Here is a 20698-nt window from a genome sequence, read left to right as displayed (position 1 = left end):
AAAGAACGCTTATCAACATAAGAAATCAATACAGAGAACAATATAAGCCACGCTTTATAAACGTGATTGGCCGTCTGACTCCCCACCCCAAGTTCCAAATGGGGGTCGATCGGCTATCAGCGAATCGCACAAAGAAACGCCATGTGCCCTTTTGCTCCACCAAAGAAGCCAGATAATATTCATATATATTTATTTGAATCACCTTTGCGTATGCAAATTTACATACAAACTTAACTAGAAGGGTTTCTTTAATGCGAACATGTACGAAAAAAAACTTTAGGTCAATTTTAAACTCGCCCTTGCTCCGAAATAGAAAAAATGGGTTAAGGTCGATCGAGGAGCTCTAAAGTTAGCTCTTAAACAGCGGAGCCAAAAAAGAGAAACGAAAAGAGGCGTCCAGTAAATGCCCATGTCCATTGGACTGAGGGGGCAACTAACTCAATTCATCCAACAACTTTTGGTTTTCAAACAGTAAACAGGTGAAAATAGTATTATAAGTGTCCAACATCCTGTTCACTTGGTATCACGCTACTTCTCCAATTGCTCGCGCAGACAAGGCGGACAGCGGGAATTCTGAAGCTGCATTTGCTGGCGGTTTTTGGTGGTCTCGTGGCAGTCCAGGTGGTAGAAGCCACTGCAGTAATGGCAGTACATTGCTTCCGGCTCTGAAAAACACAGAAGAAAGCAGGAAATTATAACGGGTTTCAAAAGCGAAATTAAATTCATATAAATAAGTACATTTAAGATTATTAGAGTGCATTTATTGAAGTCGATTTTCAAGTATTTAAATTTAGTTAGTCTGCAAGTTTTTTCATAGAAACAAATATTTAACTAATTATCTAATTCTTAAAACGGTTGAGAGATGATGCAACAATTTTTACTAGAAGTTTTCCAAGTTACATAAAAGTGTTTTTGAAGAATAATGTAGTTAAAAAAATATCAAAAGTAGAAATCAGAATACATTTAAAACATTTCTCTAAGACTACAAGATTGGCAAGTGATTTTCGTCACCATAATTATTTCTGGAATATAAAGTGGAGTTACTTTTAAAACGGGTCTTGGAGACAACAACCTCATAATATTTCTATAACGTTTTTAATGGTATAAATATATTGACTGAAATTTTTCCAAGTTGCCTAAAAGCGTATCGAATTAGAACCATTTTTTAAAATTTAAAATCAAAACATTCCTGAAAGATCTATATGTTTTATGGCTCATAAGAATGTAAAGTGACTTTCGTCACTATTTTTCTATACATTTAAAACGTTTCTTTGACATGACAAACTCCGATTAGCAAGTGATTTTCGTCACTTTGAGGATCTTAGCAAAGCTGAGATCATCGGAGAAGTTGACTTGCCATTTGGGTGCCTCATAAAAATATTCGGATGCTGACTCACCCACTCGGCGTTTGCACTCTCTGCACTCCCGGCACTTTCGGCACTTGGAAGCGCCGCTCTCTCCATGCTGACAGGGTGAAACTCCAGTTCCTCCTCCTCCGCCTCCAGAGCTCTTATCCGTAACCTTGTCCGGCGATTTGCTCTTGCGAGTGTAGGCCCTCTTCGAGTTGGCCTGCAGACGTTTCTCCTTCGGCGACAGTAGAAACTCCGGCTTGTCCTTGGCCTTCTTGTGGCCGCGAACACCGAGGACCAACGAGTCCATAGCATTCAACTGCTGGCCATAGTGGAAATCCACGCCACTGGCATTCTGAACGGTGCGTCGCTTGCGCTTCGAGTGGCGCTGATTGAGCTTCTTGAGCACCTCGGGCGTGTAGAGGCCAAAGAGGCCGAGGAACGTCTCCTGGCCGTAGTCCGTCGGCTGGGTGCGGTTCTCGCGCGGCTCATCGCGCCACTGGGCGGCGGATGCGTGGAGCCTCTGCTGCTCCTGCTGCAGTTCCGCACTGGAATCATCTGAGCTGCCGGACGGCGAGACCGAAGGCTGCGGCTGAGTGTTTGATGTGGGCGTCGGCGAGGATTTCCTGCGCGTGTTCCGCGTCTTGTACGCATTGTTCTTCGCCGACGATCCCTGAGATGGCAATTGAGGTGTTGATTTCTTGCTCAAAGCATTGGGTGCCTGGCTGGCGGCAGTATTCGTGGTTATCTCCAGCGGTGGCGGTGACTTCCTCACCTCGCTGGTCTTGCTCTTTCGACTGTTCTCCAGACTGGTGATCTCCAGGTCCTCCTCCTCGTCGCACAAACGTGGCTGCTGCTTGGTCTTTCGAGCCCTCTTCAGGGCCTGATGCAGATTCTTTCGACTCTGGGCCACCACCTCAAAGTCCAGGGGTGGATTTGGTGGTTGCGCTGCGGCTGACGATGTTGACGATGGTGCGGCGGGCGGTGGTGCCACCACTGTTTGGGTAATGGGCGCCAAGGGCGGCGGTGAAGTGCAGGTGATATTCTTCCGCTTGAGCGGATTCGAATCCAGCGAACGGTTCATCATCTCCAGCTGGGATTGAAGTGGTGGCGGCGGCTGCGGTGGCGGCGGTCCAGTCACCGGCGGCTCCTCGACCTTGGGCCATTTGAGCTGCGCATTAACGGCGGCTATCTGCTGACCCAATCCCCTGACCGGCGGAGCCAACATCAGCGGTATATTCTCATCCAGATCGCTGAGCTTCAGCGGCGGCACACCCGCCTCGTCATCCTGGCTGAGCAGGAAATGCTTGCGGATGAGCATCTCCTCGTTGTCGCGACAAATCACCGACTGCGGATTGATCTTGTAGCTGGGATCGGCTATCAAAGGCACTATCTGGCCGGAAACGAACTCGTTGGCCAATTCCGGCATGGTGGCGATGTTGTTCTCCTTTAGCTTCATGCAGAAACCCTCCAGGTCGTCGTTGAGGCGCAGCAGCAGGAACTGCTGCTCGGCATTGATCTCGTACACCTCCTCCTCCAGTTCGTCCAGGATGCGGCGCATCTGCACGGGATCCTAGGGGATGGAGGCGAATGGTGGGTAGAGCGTGAGTTCCACATTAAAAGTCTTCGTAATTGGGGGAAGGTGTGGCGGCGGGATTGCAGGTGCTAATGGCCATTTTAACCCTACGATGGCCAAAAACACTGGGCAAATAATTAGAGATATTTTAGATAAGGTTTATAAAAAGGAAATGTGTTTTTGAAACGTATATACATATATGTTTAAATACCCTTCGAAATTTTCTATATATTTATTTCCAAATCATGGAAGTTACTCATGCCTTCTTGGCAAAAAGAAAAAAAACAAGGTTAAAAGTGAAAGTAAGACCAAATGCCTAAAATTGTGAAAGTGATTCTTTGACAGAAAGATATGTTAGTAAAACCATATTATATAAATGGAACAAAGGGAACCCAGTACACATAAAAAGTGTTGTAAAATTGTACTAAAGACTTAGTTCAAAGAAGACCTCTTGCTTACATGTGGTTCCTTCTGAACCTGCTATTTCTAACCCAGTTATTGGAACTATTATGTTTTCTATGTATATTACTAGTTTTATCCATGAACCAACTGAAAAAAACCCCTCAGAAATGTTCCAAATATGGGTAATGCTAGTGATAAAGCTTTGCAGCAACTTGTTCTAGAAATACGCTCTACATACAGTTCTTTGTGTTGGTAGGAAAAATGGAACTTTCTGTGGCTACTTGGGGGCGCATTCTTATACAAGTCTATGGGTCCACCAGAGGGTTAAGTGGCGATGGCAATCCCGCTGCCGCCGCGGAACCAAAGGGACAAAGAGACTCCTTCTCTTGAAGATGCCGTCCAGTTAACCCACCGCATCCGCCTGCTCCTTGAAGACGTCCGAGACCAACTGTTCGGGGGAATGGCGATAAAGAAAACAAAGAAATTAGGTTCTGGTAACCGAAATGAGGTTCCCCCCCCCCTCCCCCTCCCCAAAAAAAAGAAATACCCAACTTACACCGTGGACCTTGAGGAAATCGCGCAACGCACGCTGGCAGTAGATAATATCATTTTTTAGCTCCAGCGGCAGCACGTAGCACTTCTCCATGTAGTACTTGAACTTGGCGTACTCCTTGTGCGTACCCGTTGCGCTGCTCATCTTGGGCCCCCACCGATTTATATGGCGGCTATATAACGACCGATATCGAACGAATCACGCACGCGACTGTTGGATTCGACGCGATTCACTTGTGGGATTTCATGGGCTGCGATTATGTGGGAAACGAACGGGGTGGGGATGCTGTCGGTGTGGGTTGTGGGTAAAAACTATAAATTTGGTATATTTCGAGGCGATATCTCGACGGAGCTGGGCTACTGGGGATCGTGGGATTCACTCGAAAAATTTATATTCAAAACAAATGGCTCAAAAAAAAAATTGCATCAACTGGCGGCGTTGCCAGATCGATGCCCCAGGCCAGGTGAGATGGGCTAGGGAGGAGAAAACGAAAAGGATTTTAAGCGAGTACACCCTCCCGCCATAGCGGCGACACCAACCTGCCCCTCCAGCGTGACTGCTTGGCAAATTTCTGGTATATTTCAACGATAAGAGATGGCATAAAAAGTATATTTAGGGTATTCTCCAAATTATTTATTAGCTAAGTTGTTGGAAATTCGAATAAAAAGCTATTGGTGGAACAACCCTAAATGGTTCCGGTTGAATTTTCAAACAGCTGTGACTAGTAATATTTGTCATATTTATTAGTTTAACGTTTTATCTTATAAATGTAAACGAAAATTTTAAAGGGTCCGACCTTAAATTCAAGCTAATGAGTCGTGTAAAATTTTTGTTAAGCCTAGAATCACGTGTTTTTTCGTTCATAAATATTTGTAAAAGCATATTTTCAAAAATTTATTTAGATTACATGAGGCCTTTTAAAAATTGAGAAAGGAACTGCTGGCCTCGGACGGTAATGAACTGGTTTGTCGCTTACAATTTTGCGATAAGAAGGAACTCCGATAGTCGCTAAAGATGTTATCGATAACGAAAACTCCGCATAAGGAAGGGCTTCACGACGTTTAGTTCAGTAGCTGCTCATCAGTCTTGCGTGCCACATCGGGCATCAGCTCCTCCATGAAATCCCCAACATCGGGTGCAGCCTGACTTTGTTCCTCTAAGAAGGTCCAAAGTTGTGGTGATCTGCGTTGCGATTCCCTCTGCGAAAATAATGCAGGGGGATTCTCTCTATTGACTGGTCATCGCAAACGAATGCAACACTTGTGATTGCATCAGTAAAGTGGTCATCACAAACGAATGCAACGCTTGTGATTGCATTTTTTTTTTTCAAAAGGGGAAAATGCCTTATTCCGTATGCGAAAATATTGCAATAAGTGTTCATCACCAACGAGTGTAACACTTGTGATTGCATTTGTGATTGTCCTTCGTTCTTCGTAGAGGTTGTTGGGTGAGAGCAGGGACTATTTCAGTCCCAAAAAATGTTAGACGGCATTCAAGAATCGACCAGCGACAGACCCAAAGAACCCCCTGCAAAAGTGTAGGACGTTTATTGGGTGAGAGCAGGGACTATTTCAGTCCCAAAAAATGTTAGACGGCATTCAAGAATCGACCAGCGACAGACCCAAAGAACCCCCTGCAAAAGTGTAGGACGTTTATTGGGTGAGAGCAGGGACTATTTCAGTCCCAAAAAATGTTAGACGGCATTCAAGAATCGACCAGCGACAGACCCAAAGAACCCCCTGCAAAAGTGTAGGACGTTTATCAAACACTTCGAGATTGTTGAGTGAGAGTAGGAAAATGTTTGAAATGTTAGCCGGCACTCGATAAATTGGCCCCATTTTAGATCAAATTATGGAAACATTTTTATGCCAATATATGAAAAAAGGGTTTTACTATAAAAGAGCTTTATTATTTTATATAAAGCTAACTTAAAATTAGAGCGCTAGCATCTAAGGCCTTCGGCTGGTTTGGGTTCTTTTATATCAAGACAGCTTTCTTAAATGGTATGGGATAAATTAGTTATAGGAAGGAAGGAGAGGATTTTGTTAATGTTGATGTTGGTAGGGTTTGCAATGGTGTGAATGGGGTTTTCTGAGTTAAGCGTATCTCTTCTGTGTTGGGATAGGGAGGGGAAGCTGATTATTGTGTGGATTAGGTCTATTGTCGAATTGTTACAGAACGTGCATGTATTGGGGAGGGATCTATCGACTTAGTGAGCATTTGTAAGTTTGGTGTGTCCTAACCGGTGTCGGAGTATGAGTATTTCAGTTTTTCTAGTTTGGTTTGGAGATATGTGACATACGGTTTGCGAGGAAGATTGAAGTATTTGTTTGTACCAAGTAACAACTCTGTTGTGCATGTCCGTTTGTTTGGATATGATGCGGATTTTTAGGAAGTATGAGATATCGTTGGCATTGTTGTTTGGGGTGTAGGTGAGCGAAAATGTATGTGCCTCCTTAGCTGTTTTATCAGCATTCTCATTTCCTACTATGCCGGAGTGGCAGAGGATCCAAATTAGTTTGATTTTTGGGAAGTGGCTTGTGACCGATGTATCTGGGGATCCGAATTAGTTTGAATTTTGGAAAGTTGCTTTTGACGAGATTTCTTATAGTTGAGGGATAATAGGAGTGGTTGTTTGAGTTAATGAGGGGCTTTAAGGGAGGGAAATAAGTTTTTATTCCTGTCTTCTAGTAATTTGTATGGTTTTTTAAAATAACCCTTTTTAAATTCTTGCTGGACAAAATCTGGACAACGTGCTTAGTTTAGACGTTATAATCCAGATTAATTACAGCGGTTCCAGACATAAATATGGATTGGCCAATTTTCATAATATAACTAACATTAAATACTAACAGATATTTCTTATTTGTTAAGCGTATAGATGCATTCCTGGTTACAGCTTACAGGGAAATTCTAAATATTTGCGTACAGAATGTTATTATTTGGTGCATATAGGTGCATTCCAAATATCTGCATCTAGATGCATGCAACGCATACCTACTTTTTTGTTCCGCTCTCGTGTAAATAGAATGAAAAGGGTCATCACTTTCTGTTCTGGGTTCTGGAATGCAGTCATTTCAGACTGGGGGTCACATGGCTTTTTGGTTAACAACGCCCCTTCACTAAATCAGAATCAACATTTTAGTATTTTTAGTATTCAAACCACAATTTTAGTATTTAATATTGACAAGGCATGTGAATACCAAAAATCTGTTTTGCATTTTTATAAAGCTCTTAAAAAGTATCTACACAAGTTCAACAGCTTAAGAAGAAAAGAAAAAATTAATATTTTCAAGATGTTTTGCATTTTCATAAAGATCCTAAAAAGGATTAGTCAAATTATTAATAAGTCAAAAATATGATACAAAAAAAAACATGTGTTGATACATATTCCAAACTCGTTGTCGGGATGAAGGGTGAGGGCCGTCTTCCCCACACGAAGGTAATGCCAGAAGATCAAGGCTAAGGAATCATCTTCACAACCAATACAATCCTTATGATTGCAATTTCAATAGAATAATTCCACACGGCTGGGAACATGTTCGACTTTCATCCAACACTTTAAACTTAGCGCCGTGCTGCAGATACCCCTAAAACATTAGCGGCAATAAAGACTCCTGGTAAGAAAGGGCTCCAGGTCGATTAGTCAACCTTACGCGCGAACAATGCCAGAATATTTGGAGTGGTCATCACAAACGAATGTAACACTTGTGATTGGATATTGGATTGTCTTCAGACCCTCGTAGAATATTTCCGTTCGGCAGTGGACGTGGCATAACTCAGCTTCAGCGAATGCACTCCATCTGTTGCCTTCAACTGCTTTTTGCTCATGGTTTGCAGAGATGGGGAGAAATTGAACCTATTTTATATAAATTCATGGAAACACTGCTTTTTGTTCATGGTCTTCAGAGACAGTGACACCAGGATCAGCGAGTATAAGTTTGAATTGACCACCTTATGCTTGGACTATGCCTAAGAATTTGGAGTGGACAGCACAAACGAATGTAAAACTTTTGAGTGGATTTTGGATTGTCTTCAGGTTCTCGTAGAATATTTCCGTTCGGCAGTGGACGTGGCATAACTCAGCTTCAGCGAATGCACTCCATCTGTTGCCTTCAACTGCTTTTTGCTCATGGTTTGCAGAGATGGGGACACCCTCGACATGTCAGTCGACGAATGAACCCTCCGCACATGTGCACGACATTCATCAAGCACTTCGAGGTTGTTGGGTGAGAGCAGGAACTATTTCAGTCCCAAAAAATGTTAGCCGGCACTCGAGAAATTGAACCTATTTTAGATCAGTTCATGGAAACACTGCTTTTTGCTCATGGTCTGCAGAGGCAGTGACACCATCGACATCTCAGTCGACCAGTGAACCCTCCGCACATGTGCACGACCTTCATCAAGCACTTCGAGGTTGTTGTGTGAGAGCAAGAACTATTTCAGTCCCAAAAAATGTTGGACTTCATTCGAGAATCGAATGTAACGCTTGTGACTGCGAAGCGCCAGCTCCATGAACTGGGTAACTGCCGCCTGTCGCCGTGCTGTACTTAAAAAAGTCGAATTGGATGTCCTGCAAACAAACTATGCGAGCCGGAGGCTACAAGTTCTAAGCGTCGAGGGGAAGCTACTAGTCCTAAGCGTCGAAGGGAAACATCCGTCGCGTGGGAGCACTTTAAAAAATCAAAAGGCAAACCAGAAGCAACATGCAAAATATGCGGTAAGCGGTACATAACTTCAGGATATACATCAAATCTGATCGACCACCTTAAACGTTCACATCCCGGCTATCACAAGCCGAACGAAAGAAAATTTGTATTCCACTGATTCTGTAAGGAAAGTAGGGATTGACAAAAGGGTTATGCTCATGATTGCGCGGGATGTGCAGCCATTTAGTGTAGTAACTGATAATGGTTTTAAAGATTTAGTAGAGTATTATGACCAGCGGTATAAAATGCCCAGCAAAACATATTTTCGAGACAAAATGCTTCCATCGGAATATCAATCTTTAAAAAGCAAGCTAATGTCAATATTGGCAAATACTGAACATATAAGTGTGAGAACAGACGGTTGGACATCAAGAGCCAATGAGGGCTACATTACAGTGACATGTCATTTTATTCATTCCAATTTTTCAATGAAATCAGCCGTCCAACCAATCACACTGCCGCCAATGTTGCGGAGACATTACAGGACATTTTTTTAGAATGGTCCGTGCTGCACAAGATTACTACGATAGTGACGGACAATGATGCTACAATGAAAAAAGCTTGCGATCTTCTTAAAATTAATCATCTGCCGTGCTTCGCACATACTTTAAACTTGCTCGTCCAGGAGGTATTGAAAGTGCAAAGTTTTTCTGAGATTATGAACAAGTGTAAACGCATCGTAACTTTTTTTAAAAACCGCACAATAGCTACTGAAAAGTTTAAGATAGCACAGGCCGTAAGTGTGCCATATACTTTAATACAGGAAGTTCTTACAAGGTGGAACAGCGCTTTTTTTATTATGGAAAGAATCATCAAGACTCATGACGCTATTTCCTATGTTTTGGTAAACGCAGCAAAGGCCCCACAGCCATTTTCAATTGAAGAAATTGAGATTTTAAAAGAACTGTGCGCAATAATGTCACCGTTTAATGATGCAAGCAAACAAGCCTCAGCGGATAAAACTGTCACTGTATCACTAATTATACCAAAAATTGCCCAGTTGTATCAAAAAATGAATTCAGGCTATTATATTTTCCTTTTTAATGTGATAATATGCGTGTTTGGCCAAACTGGCTAAAAACTACTTTTATTAGCCAGTTATTTATTAAGGGTCCGGTGTTGATTAATGTAGTAATATCTATTTTTAAAAATTCGGTAACAACCGCCAGAACGGAATAAATTAATAATGCAAGAATTTTGACCTCACGATTAGTAACTATGTGCGTTCAACATCTGTCTGTCATGTTGTTCTGCTAAAGCTAAACGCGTGCAATGTGGATATTGAAGTTTTGGAAAATGACCAATTTTTTTTGTACAACTTCCGACTACGCCCAGTAAAAAACTTTGTAATTTTCAAATAATTTTGTAAACATGTTTTTGCAAGTAGTTGTAAATGATGTCAATAAGTCTAGAAAAGCAGCTTTTATAAATATAAAAGAAAAATTTAAAGTGTTCGAACTTTAATTTGCGTTAGTAGAGCGAACCTGCTGGCCTATGTAACGATCTGGTCTGTCGCTTGAAATTTCGCGGTGAAAGGAAGCTAGAGGTACCCCTAAAACATTATCGACAATGAAGACTCGGGATTAGAAAGGCCGTCTTCCCTACACAAAGGTAATGCCGGAAGATCGTAGCTCTGGACCCCTAAAACATCGACAATAAAGACTCGGGATTAGAAAGGCTCCAGGATGTTCAGTCACAGTACCTCTTTTATGACAATCTCAACACCGAGTGCAGCCTGTATTCGTTACACCCAGAGGGGTCAAAGTTGTGGGGATCCCTGTCAGGTTAATTGCTGCGATGAAGGTGGAGAAGTCCGTCTTCCCTACACAAAGGTAATGCCGGAAGATCGTAGCTCTGGAGTAGTCATCACCAACGAATGTAACATCTGTGACTGCATTTCTTCGTCTTCAGTTCCTCGTAGAATAATTCCGCATCTGTCTGTCATGTTGTTCTGCTAAACGCGTGCAATGTAGATATTGAATTTTTGGAAAATTATTAAAAGAACATCTTGAGTTAGGTGACCAATTTTGTTTGTACAACTTCCGACCACGCCCAGTAAAAAACTTTGTTATTTCCAAATAACTTTGTAAACATGTTTTTGCAATAGTTTTCAATGATGTCAATAACGAATGTAACATCTGTGACTGCATTTCTTCGTCTTCAGTTCCTCGTAGAATAATTCCGCTTAGCAGTAGACGTGGCTTCACTCAGCTTCAGCGAATGCACTCCATCTGTTTCCTTCGACTGCTTTTTGCTCATGGTCTGCAGGGACAGTGACACCATCGACATCTCAGTCGACTAGTAAACCCTCCGCACATGTGCACCACGTTCATAAAACACTGCTTTTTGCTCATGGTTTGCAGAGACAGTGACACCAGCATCAGCGAGGATGAGTCAGAATTGTCCACCTTACGCTTGGACCATGCCTGAAAATTTGGAGTGGTCATCGCGAACGAATGTAACGCTTGTGACTGCGAAACCAGCTCCATGAACTGGGTAACTGCAGCCTGTCGCCGTGCTGTATTTAAAAAAGACGAATTGGAAGTGCTCGGAGCTACCTCCCAAATAAATTTACGTAGACAAGGAAACGTTGGACACGTAATAAAAAAAATAATAAAATTTAAACATTTTAATATATGGGAAGTGCCCGGTCTGGATATCGGCACTACAAGTAGAAGGGTTTTTCGGGCTGATTGTCGTTGTAAATCAGATTTATTCCGGAGCTATGCCCTCCTCAAAGGACGACGAGGCAATAAATGCGGAAGCTTACTCATGACCGCTAAATGTGCCCGTTCGCCAGCCGGTATCAAATCCACACATTTATCGATGTATTAAAACTATCGTAGCCTAGCCCTACTTTTCAACAAAATGGCGATTAACAAGTAAATAATCTCTTTTAAATTTTTTTATAAATCTGAACTTAAGCAGGGGTGAAATTTTTAGCCCATTTTCATGTTTAATTTTTCCGTATTATCCGAGAGTTTTTAAGGTCGAAACCAAAAACTGTAAATTGAGTTATTGAATCCCGATTTAGACGTGGGACACCTCTATGAGTTTGTGGTTGAATTCCCTAATATTCTGCATTCGAATATATATTTTTCGGGGATCCGAATTAGTTTGAATTTTGGAAAGTTGCTTTTGACGAGATTTCTTATAGTTGAGGGATAATAGGAGTGGTTGTTTGAGTTAATGAGGGGCTTTAAGGGAGGGAAATAAGTTTTTATTCCTGTCTTCTAGTAATTTGTATGGTTTTTTAAAATAACCCTTTTTAAATTCTTGCTGGACAAAATCTGGACAACGTGCTTAGTTTAGACGTTATAATCCAGATTAATTACAGCGGTTCCAGACATAAATATGGATTGGCCAATTTTCATAATATAACTAACATTAAATACTAACAGATATTTCTTATTTGTTAAGCGTATAGATGCATTCCTGGTTACAGCTTACAGGGAAATTCTAAATATTTGCGTACAGAATGTTTTTATTTGGTGCATATAGGTGCATTCCAAATATCTGCATCTAGATGCATGCAACGCATACCTACTTTTTTGTTCCGCTCTCGTGTAAATAGAATGAAAAGGGTCATCACTTTCTGTTCTGGGTTCTGGAATGCAGCCATTTCAGACTGGGGGTCACATGGCTTTTTGGTTAACAACGCCCCTTCACTAAATCAGAATCAACATTTTAGTATTTTTAGTATTCAAACCACAATTTTAGTATTTAATATTGACAAGGCATGTGAATACCAAAAATCTGTTTTGCATTTTTATAAAGCTCTTAAAAAGTATCTACACAAGTTCAACAAACTTTGGCAAGAAAAATTAATATTTTCAAGATGTTTTGCATTTTCATAAAGATCCTAAAAAGGATTAGTCAAATTATTAATAAGTCAAAAATATGATACAAAAAAAACATATTATGTGTTGATACATATTCCAAACTCGTTGTCGCGATGAAGGGTGAGGGCCGTCTTCCCCACACGAAGGTAATGCCAGAAGATCAAGGCTAAGGAATCATCTTCACAACCAATACAATCCTTATGATTGCAATTTCAATAGAATAATTCCACACGGCTGAGAACATGTGCGACTTTCATCCAACACTTTGAGGGGCCGTCTTCCCCACACGAAGGTAATGCCAGAAGATCAAGGCTAAGGAATCATCTTCACAACCAATACAATCCTTATGATTGCAATTTCAATAGAATAATTCCACACGGCTGAGAACATGTGCGACTTTCATCCAACACTTTGAACTTAGCGCCGTGCTGCAGATACCCCTAAAACATTAGCGGCAATAAAGACTCCTGGTAAGAAAGGGCTCCAGGTCGATTAGTCAACCTTACGCGCGAACAATGCCAGAATATTTGGAGTGGTCATCACAAACGAATGTAACACTTGTGATTGGATATTGGATTGTCTTCAGACCCTCGTAGAATATTTCCGTTCGGCAGTGGACGTGGCATCACTCAGCTTCAGCGAATGCACTCCATCTGTTGCCTTCAACTGCTTTTTGCTCATGGTCTGCAGAGATAGAAACACCTTCGACTCAGTCGACTAGTAACCCTCCGCACATGTGCACGACCTTCATCAAGCACTTCGAGGTTTTTGGGTGAGAGCAGGAACTATTTCAGTCCCAAAAAATGTTAGCCGGCCCTCGAGAAATTGAACCTATTTTAGATCAATTCTTGGAAACACTGCTGTTTGCTTATGGTCTTCAGAGACAAAGACACAAGCGTCAGCGATTATGAGTTCGAATTGACCACCTTAAGCAAGAACAATTTGGAGTGGACAGCACAAACGAATGTAAAACTTTTGAGTGGATTTTGGATTGTCTTCAGGTTCTCGTAGAATATTTCCGTTCGGCAGTGGACGTGGCATCACTGAGCTTCAGCGAGTGTACTCCATCTGTTTCCTTCGACTGCTTTTTGCTAATGGTCTGCAGAGACAGTGCCACCATCGACATCTCAGTCGACGAATGAACCCTCCGCACATGTGCACCACATTTATAAAGTTCTTCGAGGTTGTTGGGTAAGAGCAGGAACTATTTCAGTCCCAAAAAATTTTAGCCGGCACTCGAGAAATTGAACCTATTTTAGATCAATTCATGGAAACACTGCTTTTTGCTCATGGTCTGCAGAGACAGTAACACCAGCATCAGCGAGGATGAGTCAGAATTGTCCACCTTACGCTTGGACCATGCCTGAGTGGTCATCGCAAACGAATGTAACGCTTGTGACTGCGAAGCGCTGTACTTAAAAAAGTCGAATTGGAAGTGCTCGGAGCTACCTCCCAATTAAATTTACGTAGACAAGGAAACGTTGGAAAAGTAAATAATAAAATTTAAACACTTTAATTTATGGGAAGTGTCCGGTCTGGAAATAGCCACTACAAGTAGAAGGGTTTTTCGGGCTGATTGCCGTTGTAAATCAGATTTATTCCGGAGCTATGTCCTCCTCAAAGGACGTCGAGGCAATGAATGCGGAAGCTTAGGCATGGCCGCTAAATGTGCCCGTTCGCCAGACGGTATCAAATCCATACATTTATCGATGTATTAAAACTATCGTAGCCTAGCCCTACTTTTCAACAAAATGGCGAGTAACAAGAAAGCAATCCTTTTTAAATTCTGGTCACCACTAAAATTATTCTTTTAGAGGATTGAAATTTTTAACCAATTTTCATGTTTAATTTTTCCGTATTATCCGAGAGCTTTTAAGGTCGAAACCAAAAACTGTAATTTGAGTTATTGAATACCGATTTAGACGTGGGATACCTCTATGAGTTTGTAGTTTGATCCTTTAATAATCAACATTAAAATGTATCTTTTAAATGAGGATCCCCTTTTTATGTTCCATTTTTCCATATTTCCAATGGCTTTCTGAATGGGAACCAAAAAGTGCTCTTCTAGAGTCCATAACTTGAGTTGTTCTAACCCGATTTAGACGTGGGATACCTCCATGAGTTTGTGGTTGAATTCCCTAATATTCTACATTAAAATATATCTTTTTAGCGAGGGTCACATTTTTAGCCCATTTTCATGTTTGATTTCTCCGTATTTCCAATGGCTTTCAGAATGGGAACCAAAAACTGCACTTATAGATTCCATAATTTGAGATACTATTCGCGAGGAGGCTCAGCTGCTAAAGGCCCAGGGGGCTAACATCATCATCGTGATCTTACACTGTGGCTACGATGTGGACCAGGAGATCGCGGCCAATGCCGGCGACTGGATCGACGTCATCGTGGGCTCCCACAGCCCCGCCGGCGATTACCTCACCGAGGTGATCCACAGCTCCGGCCATCGCGTGCTCATCGTCCAGGCCTCGGCCTATGCCCGCTACGTGGGCAACCTGATCGTCTACTTCGATGACAACGGCGATGTCCTGGATTTCGAGGGCGATCCGCTCTACATGGACCAATCCGTGCCCGAAGGTCAGTGCAAATAGATACATCTCATTGATAAGTGAGTAGGGTAACTTGGGGAGAATCACATCTTTCTATAATGTGGGAATCTTTATTGCACAATGTATATTGAATTTTTCATATTTACTAGTCGTGACTATCTAAAATTATTCGGTTTTTCTATGTGTGATTTACTTAAGAACATTTAGATGGGGCTTTCTGATGATAGCTATACTCATTGATAAACTACTAGTCAAGTTACCCTTGCAACTAAATAAATACAAATCTAAAAAAAGTCCGTACTTATAAAAAATAGTTCATATAATATTATAGTTCTCAAAGCATTACATCTTAAATACAGGAATCGGACAATATAAATTTCAAATATAAAAAAAAAACTGTATGTTTGCAAGCCTCAGTATAGACAATACTGTAATATAATTCTCAAGTAGTTATTACACGGTCATTTCCCGCGAATTGCTTTATAAAATGTATATACACCTGATGATTTATTATGATTACATATTTTATGGCATTGCTTAAGTACCCTTTTCCTATTTGTGCTTATTTTTTTCCCTGTGAGATCCAAGTGATTTTTTTTTTTTTGTATACAAGTTTTAAGTTTTGTTTGAAGCTAGTATACATTCTGTACCTTGTGCTTGTTGTTTGGTGCTACTTGTGAAAGTCCCTGATTATAGTTAAAATATGGAGTGTATATTGTGTATTATATTTGTGTGATGTGCTCCCCGCAGATGAGGTGGTGCTCGAGGCCATGGCGCCTTGGAAGGTGACGGTCGATGAAATGGGCAAGGTGGTGGTGGGCACCACCAAAGTGGACCACACCAAGGACGATTGTGCCGCCGGAGAGTGCAACCTGGGCAACTACTTCTGCGACGACATGGTGCATTCTGTAAGTGGTGTACTTTTTGAAGGCATAAATACTTATATACCTATCCCATTTTTAGTTCGTGGGAATGGCTCCCTATGAACAGAAGGCCTGGACGAATGTCTCCGCCGGACTCATGAACATCGGAGGACTTCGCGTGCCACTCAACAGAGGCAGTAAGTATGAGTTATTATCAGGATATTACAATTTAATGCTAGTTTTTTAATAAAATCAACTTCACCGTCTGCAGGTCTTACGTACGCTCATATAGTCAGTATGTCACCCTTCGAGAACACCCTGGTATCCTACAATCTGCCGGGCAGCAAAATAGTGGAGGCAATGGAGTGGGCCGTTAGCAAGGTGGACCTTGAGAACGGGGTGACCGGATCGTATATTAACCTGCAGTTCTCGGGCATTCGGGTGAAGTACGACTACACCAAGCCAGTCGGATCGCGGGTTGTATCCGTGCGGACTGCGAGGTGCCCAAGTACGAGCCCCTGGTATCCGACCAACTATATTGCCTCACATCGCCCAACTTCCTGCAGGCGGGCGGCGATGGGTACACCTTGCTCGCCGAGGGCACAGATATCCAGTAAGTACACTACGCCCATCTTAACATTATTCTGTATATGAGAATATATATTTTGGAAGGGTTTTATTAAATTCTTTTCTTTTCTTATTCCATACTGTTTCTCATCACTATCCACTTTTTTTCGATGGCAGGTTTGGAGTCACCGACTTGGATGCCCTGATCTCGTACACCGAACACCTTGATCCCATCAACCAGGGTCTCGATGGACGCATCACCGTGCTCAACTAATCACTGCACTGCAAAATAAATTGTGCTGCCAAATTGTTGCATTTGCCCCAATAAACTTTTCAAAGAAAAAAAAATTGGTTTTTCTTGGGTGTTTTGAACTTAATAATAATTTTACAGGTCTGGTATTAAATTCAGAAAACTTATTAATGTACAATACAGATAACTGATCTATAACCTCGAAGGCTCAAAATTGTGTACTATAAATTAATTACCATTTATTTCATAATTTTTTCCTTTGAAGATGATATCGTACTGCAGGCTATGGTGCCGTGGCAAATCGAGATGAAATCATACGCCAACCAGATCGTGGGCGAAAGTCGTGTTTACCTCCAGCAGGTTGAGTGCAGCCGTGGAGAGTGCAATCTGGGGAACTTTTTCACGGATGCAATGCTTCATACGGTAAGTGTGGGCTGATTGTAACCTTAAAGTACTGATCCTAACCCCCGGAAAACCAACAGTTTGTCAAAGATGCTTCATCATCGTCCCTCGAGAACAGTTGGAGTAACGTGACCATAGCCCTGACTTCGCAGGGCACATTTCGAGTGCCCATTTCAGCTGGCAGTGAGTTTGATTTAAGCTCTTTCACCTATCCAAAAAAGGACTTCGTATGAATTATTAGTAGGGTTAGAAAATGCTAAGACCCATGCTATTTTTGGCCAAAATCTTTTTATCAGTCTGCAGAATTCTAATTAAATTTTAGCTGGTTAGGTTTGTAGTAGGCATATTCTGTATGTTCCGTAAGTATATAAAGATGGGTTAATTTTATAGATTACTTTTTTTCTTTTTAAAAATATTTAAATAGAAAAAAAGTCAAGTATTTTTTAAAAATGTATTGTATTGTGTTGATCCTTAGATGAATTTTCCTTCCCAGACATCACCTATAAGCAACTTTTTGCCATGTGCCCCTGGCAGAATCGATTGGTCGCCCTAACTCTTCGTGGGAAGCACATTGTGGAGCTTCTGGAGCACGGTGTGGCGCCCATGAACGTCAGTTCGTCCTCGCCCAGATCCTCCAGATTCCTGCAAGTTTCCGGTCTTCGGTTTGCTTTTGATTTGACCGGTCCCGCTGGTCAGCGCGTCTCCAATGTCCGAGTTCGGTGCTCCAAGTGCCAAGTGCCCGAGTATGGACCACTGGCTATGGAGGAGAGGTACCGCGTGGTGGTCATGGAATACCTAGCGAATGGAAAGATTGGTTTCGGCGTAATAAGCGAAAACGCAGAGGATCTTGAGTAACTATTGCACACAAGGTAAATTTAATTGGTCCCCGAAAAACAAATGGATTCGCTTTTTCGCAGAATGGGTCCTTTCGATTTGGATACCTTGATGGACTACATGAGCGCCGTGAGACCAATAGCCTCTGGAATTGAGCATAGGATTAAAAAAACGTAGCTTTTATTGACGAAATATTCGGTATTTTTTGGATTTTTACTTTAGGTAACTCGATAAAAAACGCAGACGGGTAATACCCTCTGCATGTTGCAAATAAAATACATTTCGTTCTCCAAAAAAATACCAAAATAAGCTCGTAAAAAATACTAAATAACACACTGAAATACTGAATCAATTTGCGTGTGCGACGCCATTTTCCGCTGCAGCGAGCTTCCCCGTCTCTTTCCTACACGTGTATTTCTTATGGAGGAAAAAGTCGCTGACCCCTTCTGTGTGCATAAGGTATAAAAACCATTTCAAAAATTCCAAAACTCGCGTTAAACGGTCAAAGTTGTGGGGATCCCTGTCAGGTTAATTGCTGCGATGAAGGTGGAGGAGTCCGTCTTCCCTACACAAAGGTATAGCCGGAAGATCGTAGCTCTGGAGTGGTCACTACTAACGAATGTAACATCTGTGACTGCATTTCTTCGTCTTCAGTTCCTCGTAGTATAATTCCGCTTAGCAGTAGACGTGGCATCACTGAGCTTCAGCGAGTGTACTCCATCTGTTTCCTTCGACTGCTTTTTGCTAATGGTCTGCAGAGACAGTGCCACCATCGACATCTCAGTCGACGAATGAACCCTCCGCACATGTGCACCACATTTATAAAGTTCTTCGAGGTTGTTGGGTAAGAGCAGGAACTATTTCAGTCCCAAAAAATTTTAGCCGGCACTCGAGAAATTGAACCTATTTTAGATCAATTCATGGAAACACTGCTTTTTGCTCATGGTCTGCAGAGACAGTAACACCAGCATCAGCGAGGATGAGTCAGAATTGTCCACCTTACGCTTGGACCATGCCTGAGTGGTCATCGCAAACGAATGTAACGCTTGTGACTGCGAAACCAGCTCCATGAACTGGGTAACTGCAGCCTGTCGCCGTGCTGTACTTAAAAAAGACGAATTGGAAGTGCTCGGAGCTACCTCCCAAATAAATTTACGTAGACAAGGAAACGTTGGACACGTAATAAAAAAAATAATAAAATTTAAACATTTTAATATATGGGAAGTGCCCGGTCTGGATATCGGCACTACAAGAAGAAGGGTTTTTCGGGCTGATTGCCGTTGTAAATCAGATTTATTCCGGAGCTATGCCCTCCTCAAAGGACGACGAGGCAATAAATGCGGAAGCTTACACATGGCCGCTAAATGTGCCCGTTCGCCAGCCGGTATCAAATCCATACATTTATCGATGTATTAAAACTATCGTAGCCTAGCCCTACTTTTCAACAAAATGGCGATTAACAAGTAAATAATCTCTTTTAAATTTTTTTATAAATCTGAACTTAAGCAGGGGTGAAATTTTTAGCCCATTTTCATGTTTAATTTTTCCGTATTATCCGAGAGTTTTTAAGGTCGAAACCAAAAACTGTATATTGAGTTATTGAATCCCGATTTAGACGTGGGACACCTCTATGAGTTTGTGGTTGAATTCCCAATATTCTGCATTAGAATATATATTTTTCGGGGATCCGAATTAGTTTGAATTTTGGAAAGTTGCTTTTGACGAGATTTCTTATAGTTGAGGGATAATAGGAGTGGTTGTTTGAGTTAATGAGGGGCTTTAAGGGAGGGAAATAAGTTTTTATTCCTGTCTTCTAGTAATTTGTATGGTTTTTTAAAATAACCCTTTTTAAATTCTTGCTGGACAAAATCTGGACAACGTGCTTAGTTTAGACGTTATAATCCAGATTAATTACAGCGGTTCCAGACATAAATATGGATTGGCCAATTTTCATAATATAACTAACATTAAATACTAACAGATATTTCTTATTTGTTAAGCGTATAGATGCATTCCTGGTTACAGCATACAGGGAAATTCTAAATATTTGCGTACAGAATGTTTTTATTTGGTGCATATACAGTGGCGAGCAAAATTGAGTGAATGTTCACGACGCAGACTTTCGTCACCCACAAAATCATAATCACAACAGAAAATCCAAAAGAGTTTTTTGTTTTATTTTGATTATTTAATTCTTAATAAATTTTAAGCAAAAACAATGATGATACAGATGAATTCGAAGAAACTAAAAGTAAAAACGAAAAAAACCGGCATAAACTCAATTTTGCACGTTTCAAAAAGTTTTAATTATTAAAATAATATTAATATTTCGTCCAAAGACCTTTGTTTGATATGACTTCATGTACGCGTTTTGGCATGCTTTCTACCAAGTTTTCAATTATGTCTTTAGGAATACGACTCCATTCTGCTGCAACACGCTCCCAAAGGTTGGCCATGTTTGATGGAGCTGCTTCGTACTGCCCGAGCCGTCTTTTCACGATTGACCAAAGATTTTCAATGGTATTGAGGTCGGGACTTTGTGCTGGCCACTCCATCAATTTAAAATGTTGCTTTCCAATCCATTCCTTAACAATTTTCGCAGTGTGCTTCGGATCCCCATCTTGTTGAAAAACAATTTCTGTTTCGGGATAAGCACATTTTTCAATAAAATTGGTAAGATTGGTTTGCAAAATCTGTAGGTAGTCCTCTTTCCGCATAATACCGTCTATTAAGTGCAGAGGGCCAACATGCCACCATGTGAAGCATCCCCAAACCATTATATTTCCA

The 20698-nt window shown here is 41.4% G+C and overlaps 2 protein-coding genes, 1 long non-coding RNA gene and 1 pseudogene across 3 annotated transcripts; 2 read left to right on the top strand and 2 right to left on the bottom strand.

Moving 5' to 3' along the window:
• Window positions 1-173: 173 nt before the first annotated feature.
• Window positions 174-4336, bottom strand: Lint-1 (l(3)mbt interacting protein 1). Its single transcript, XM_017067788.4, has 4 exons — window positions 3884-4336; window positions 3740-3775; window positions 1398-2922; window positions 174-665 (listed from the first exon to the last, which is right to left on the bottom strand). Exons 1-4 carry the CDS (start codon window positions 4022-4024, stop codon window positions 529-531), a joined length of 1839 nt encoding a protein of 612 aa, XP_016923277.1. The 5' UTR covers window positions 4025-4336; the 3' UTR covers window positions 174-528.
• LOC139353475 (uncharacterized) lies at window positions 2966-3733 on the bottom strand. The gene is made up of 2 exons (XR_011604767.1): window positions 3566-3733; window positions 2966-3050 (listed from the first exon to the last, which is right to left on the bottom strand). It is a non-coding gene; the product is annotated as an uncharacterized lncRNA (long non-coding RNA).
• Window positions 4337-10274: 5938 nt separating the features above from the next.
• Window positions 10275-16752, top strand: LOC108021796 (apyrase-like; annotated as a pseudogene).
• A 756-nt stretch (window positions 16753-17508) lies between these two features.
• On the top strand, window positions 17509-18088 carry LOC139353360 (apyrase-like). Its single transcript, XM_070997304.1, has 2 exons — window positions 17509-17928; window positions 17995-18088. Exons 1-2 carry the CDS (start codon window positions 17597-17599, stop codon window positions 18086-18088), a joined length of 426 nt encoding a protein of 141 aa, XP_070853405.1. The 5' UTR covers window positions 17509-17596.
• The last annotated feature ends 2610 nt before the right edge of the window (window positions 18089-20698 follow it).

Source organism: Drosophila suzukii, chromosome X, assembly GCF_043229965.1.
Source record: "Drosophila suzukii chromosome X, CBGP_Dsuzu_IsoJpt1.0, whole genome shotgun sequence".
NCBI classification, from domain to species: Eukaryota; Metazoa; Arthropoda; class Insecta; order Diptera; family Drosophilidae; genus Drosophila; species Drosophila suzukii.
The sequence above is the reverse complement of the archived record's forward strand: the minus strand, read 5'-3'. Positions and strand labels throughout refer to the sequence as shown.

Bases quoted from the DNA above. Each gene is read 5' to 3' on its own strand.
- Lint-1 (XM_017067788.4), bottom strand. From the start codon at position 4,024: ATGAGCAGCGCAACGGGTACGCACAAGGAGTACGCCAAGTTCAAGTAC. The intron at 3,776-3,883 runs GTAAGTTGGGTA...TCCCCCGAACAG, and splicing joins ATTTCCTCAAGGTCCACGGT to TTGGTCTCGGACGTCTTCAA. The intron at 666-1,397 runs GTGAGTCAGCAT...TGTGTTTTTCAG, and splicing joins AGAGTGCAAACGCCGAGTGG to AGCCGGAAGCAATGTACTGC.
- LOC139353360 (XM_070997304.1), top strand. From the start codon at position 17,597: ATGTGCCCCTGGCAGAATCGATTGGTCGCCCTAACTCTTCGTGGGAAG. The intron at 17,929-17,994 runs GTAACTATTGCA...GCTTTTTCGCAG, and splicing joins GAAAACGCAGAGGATCTTGA to AATGGGTCCTTTCGATTTGG.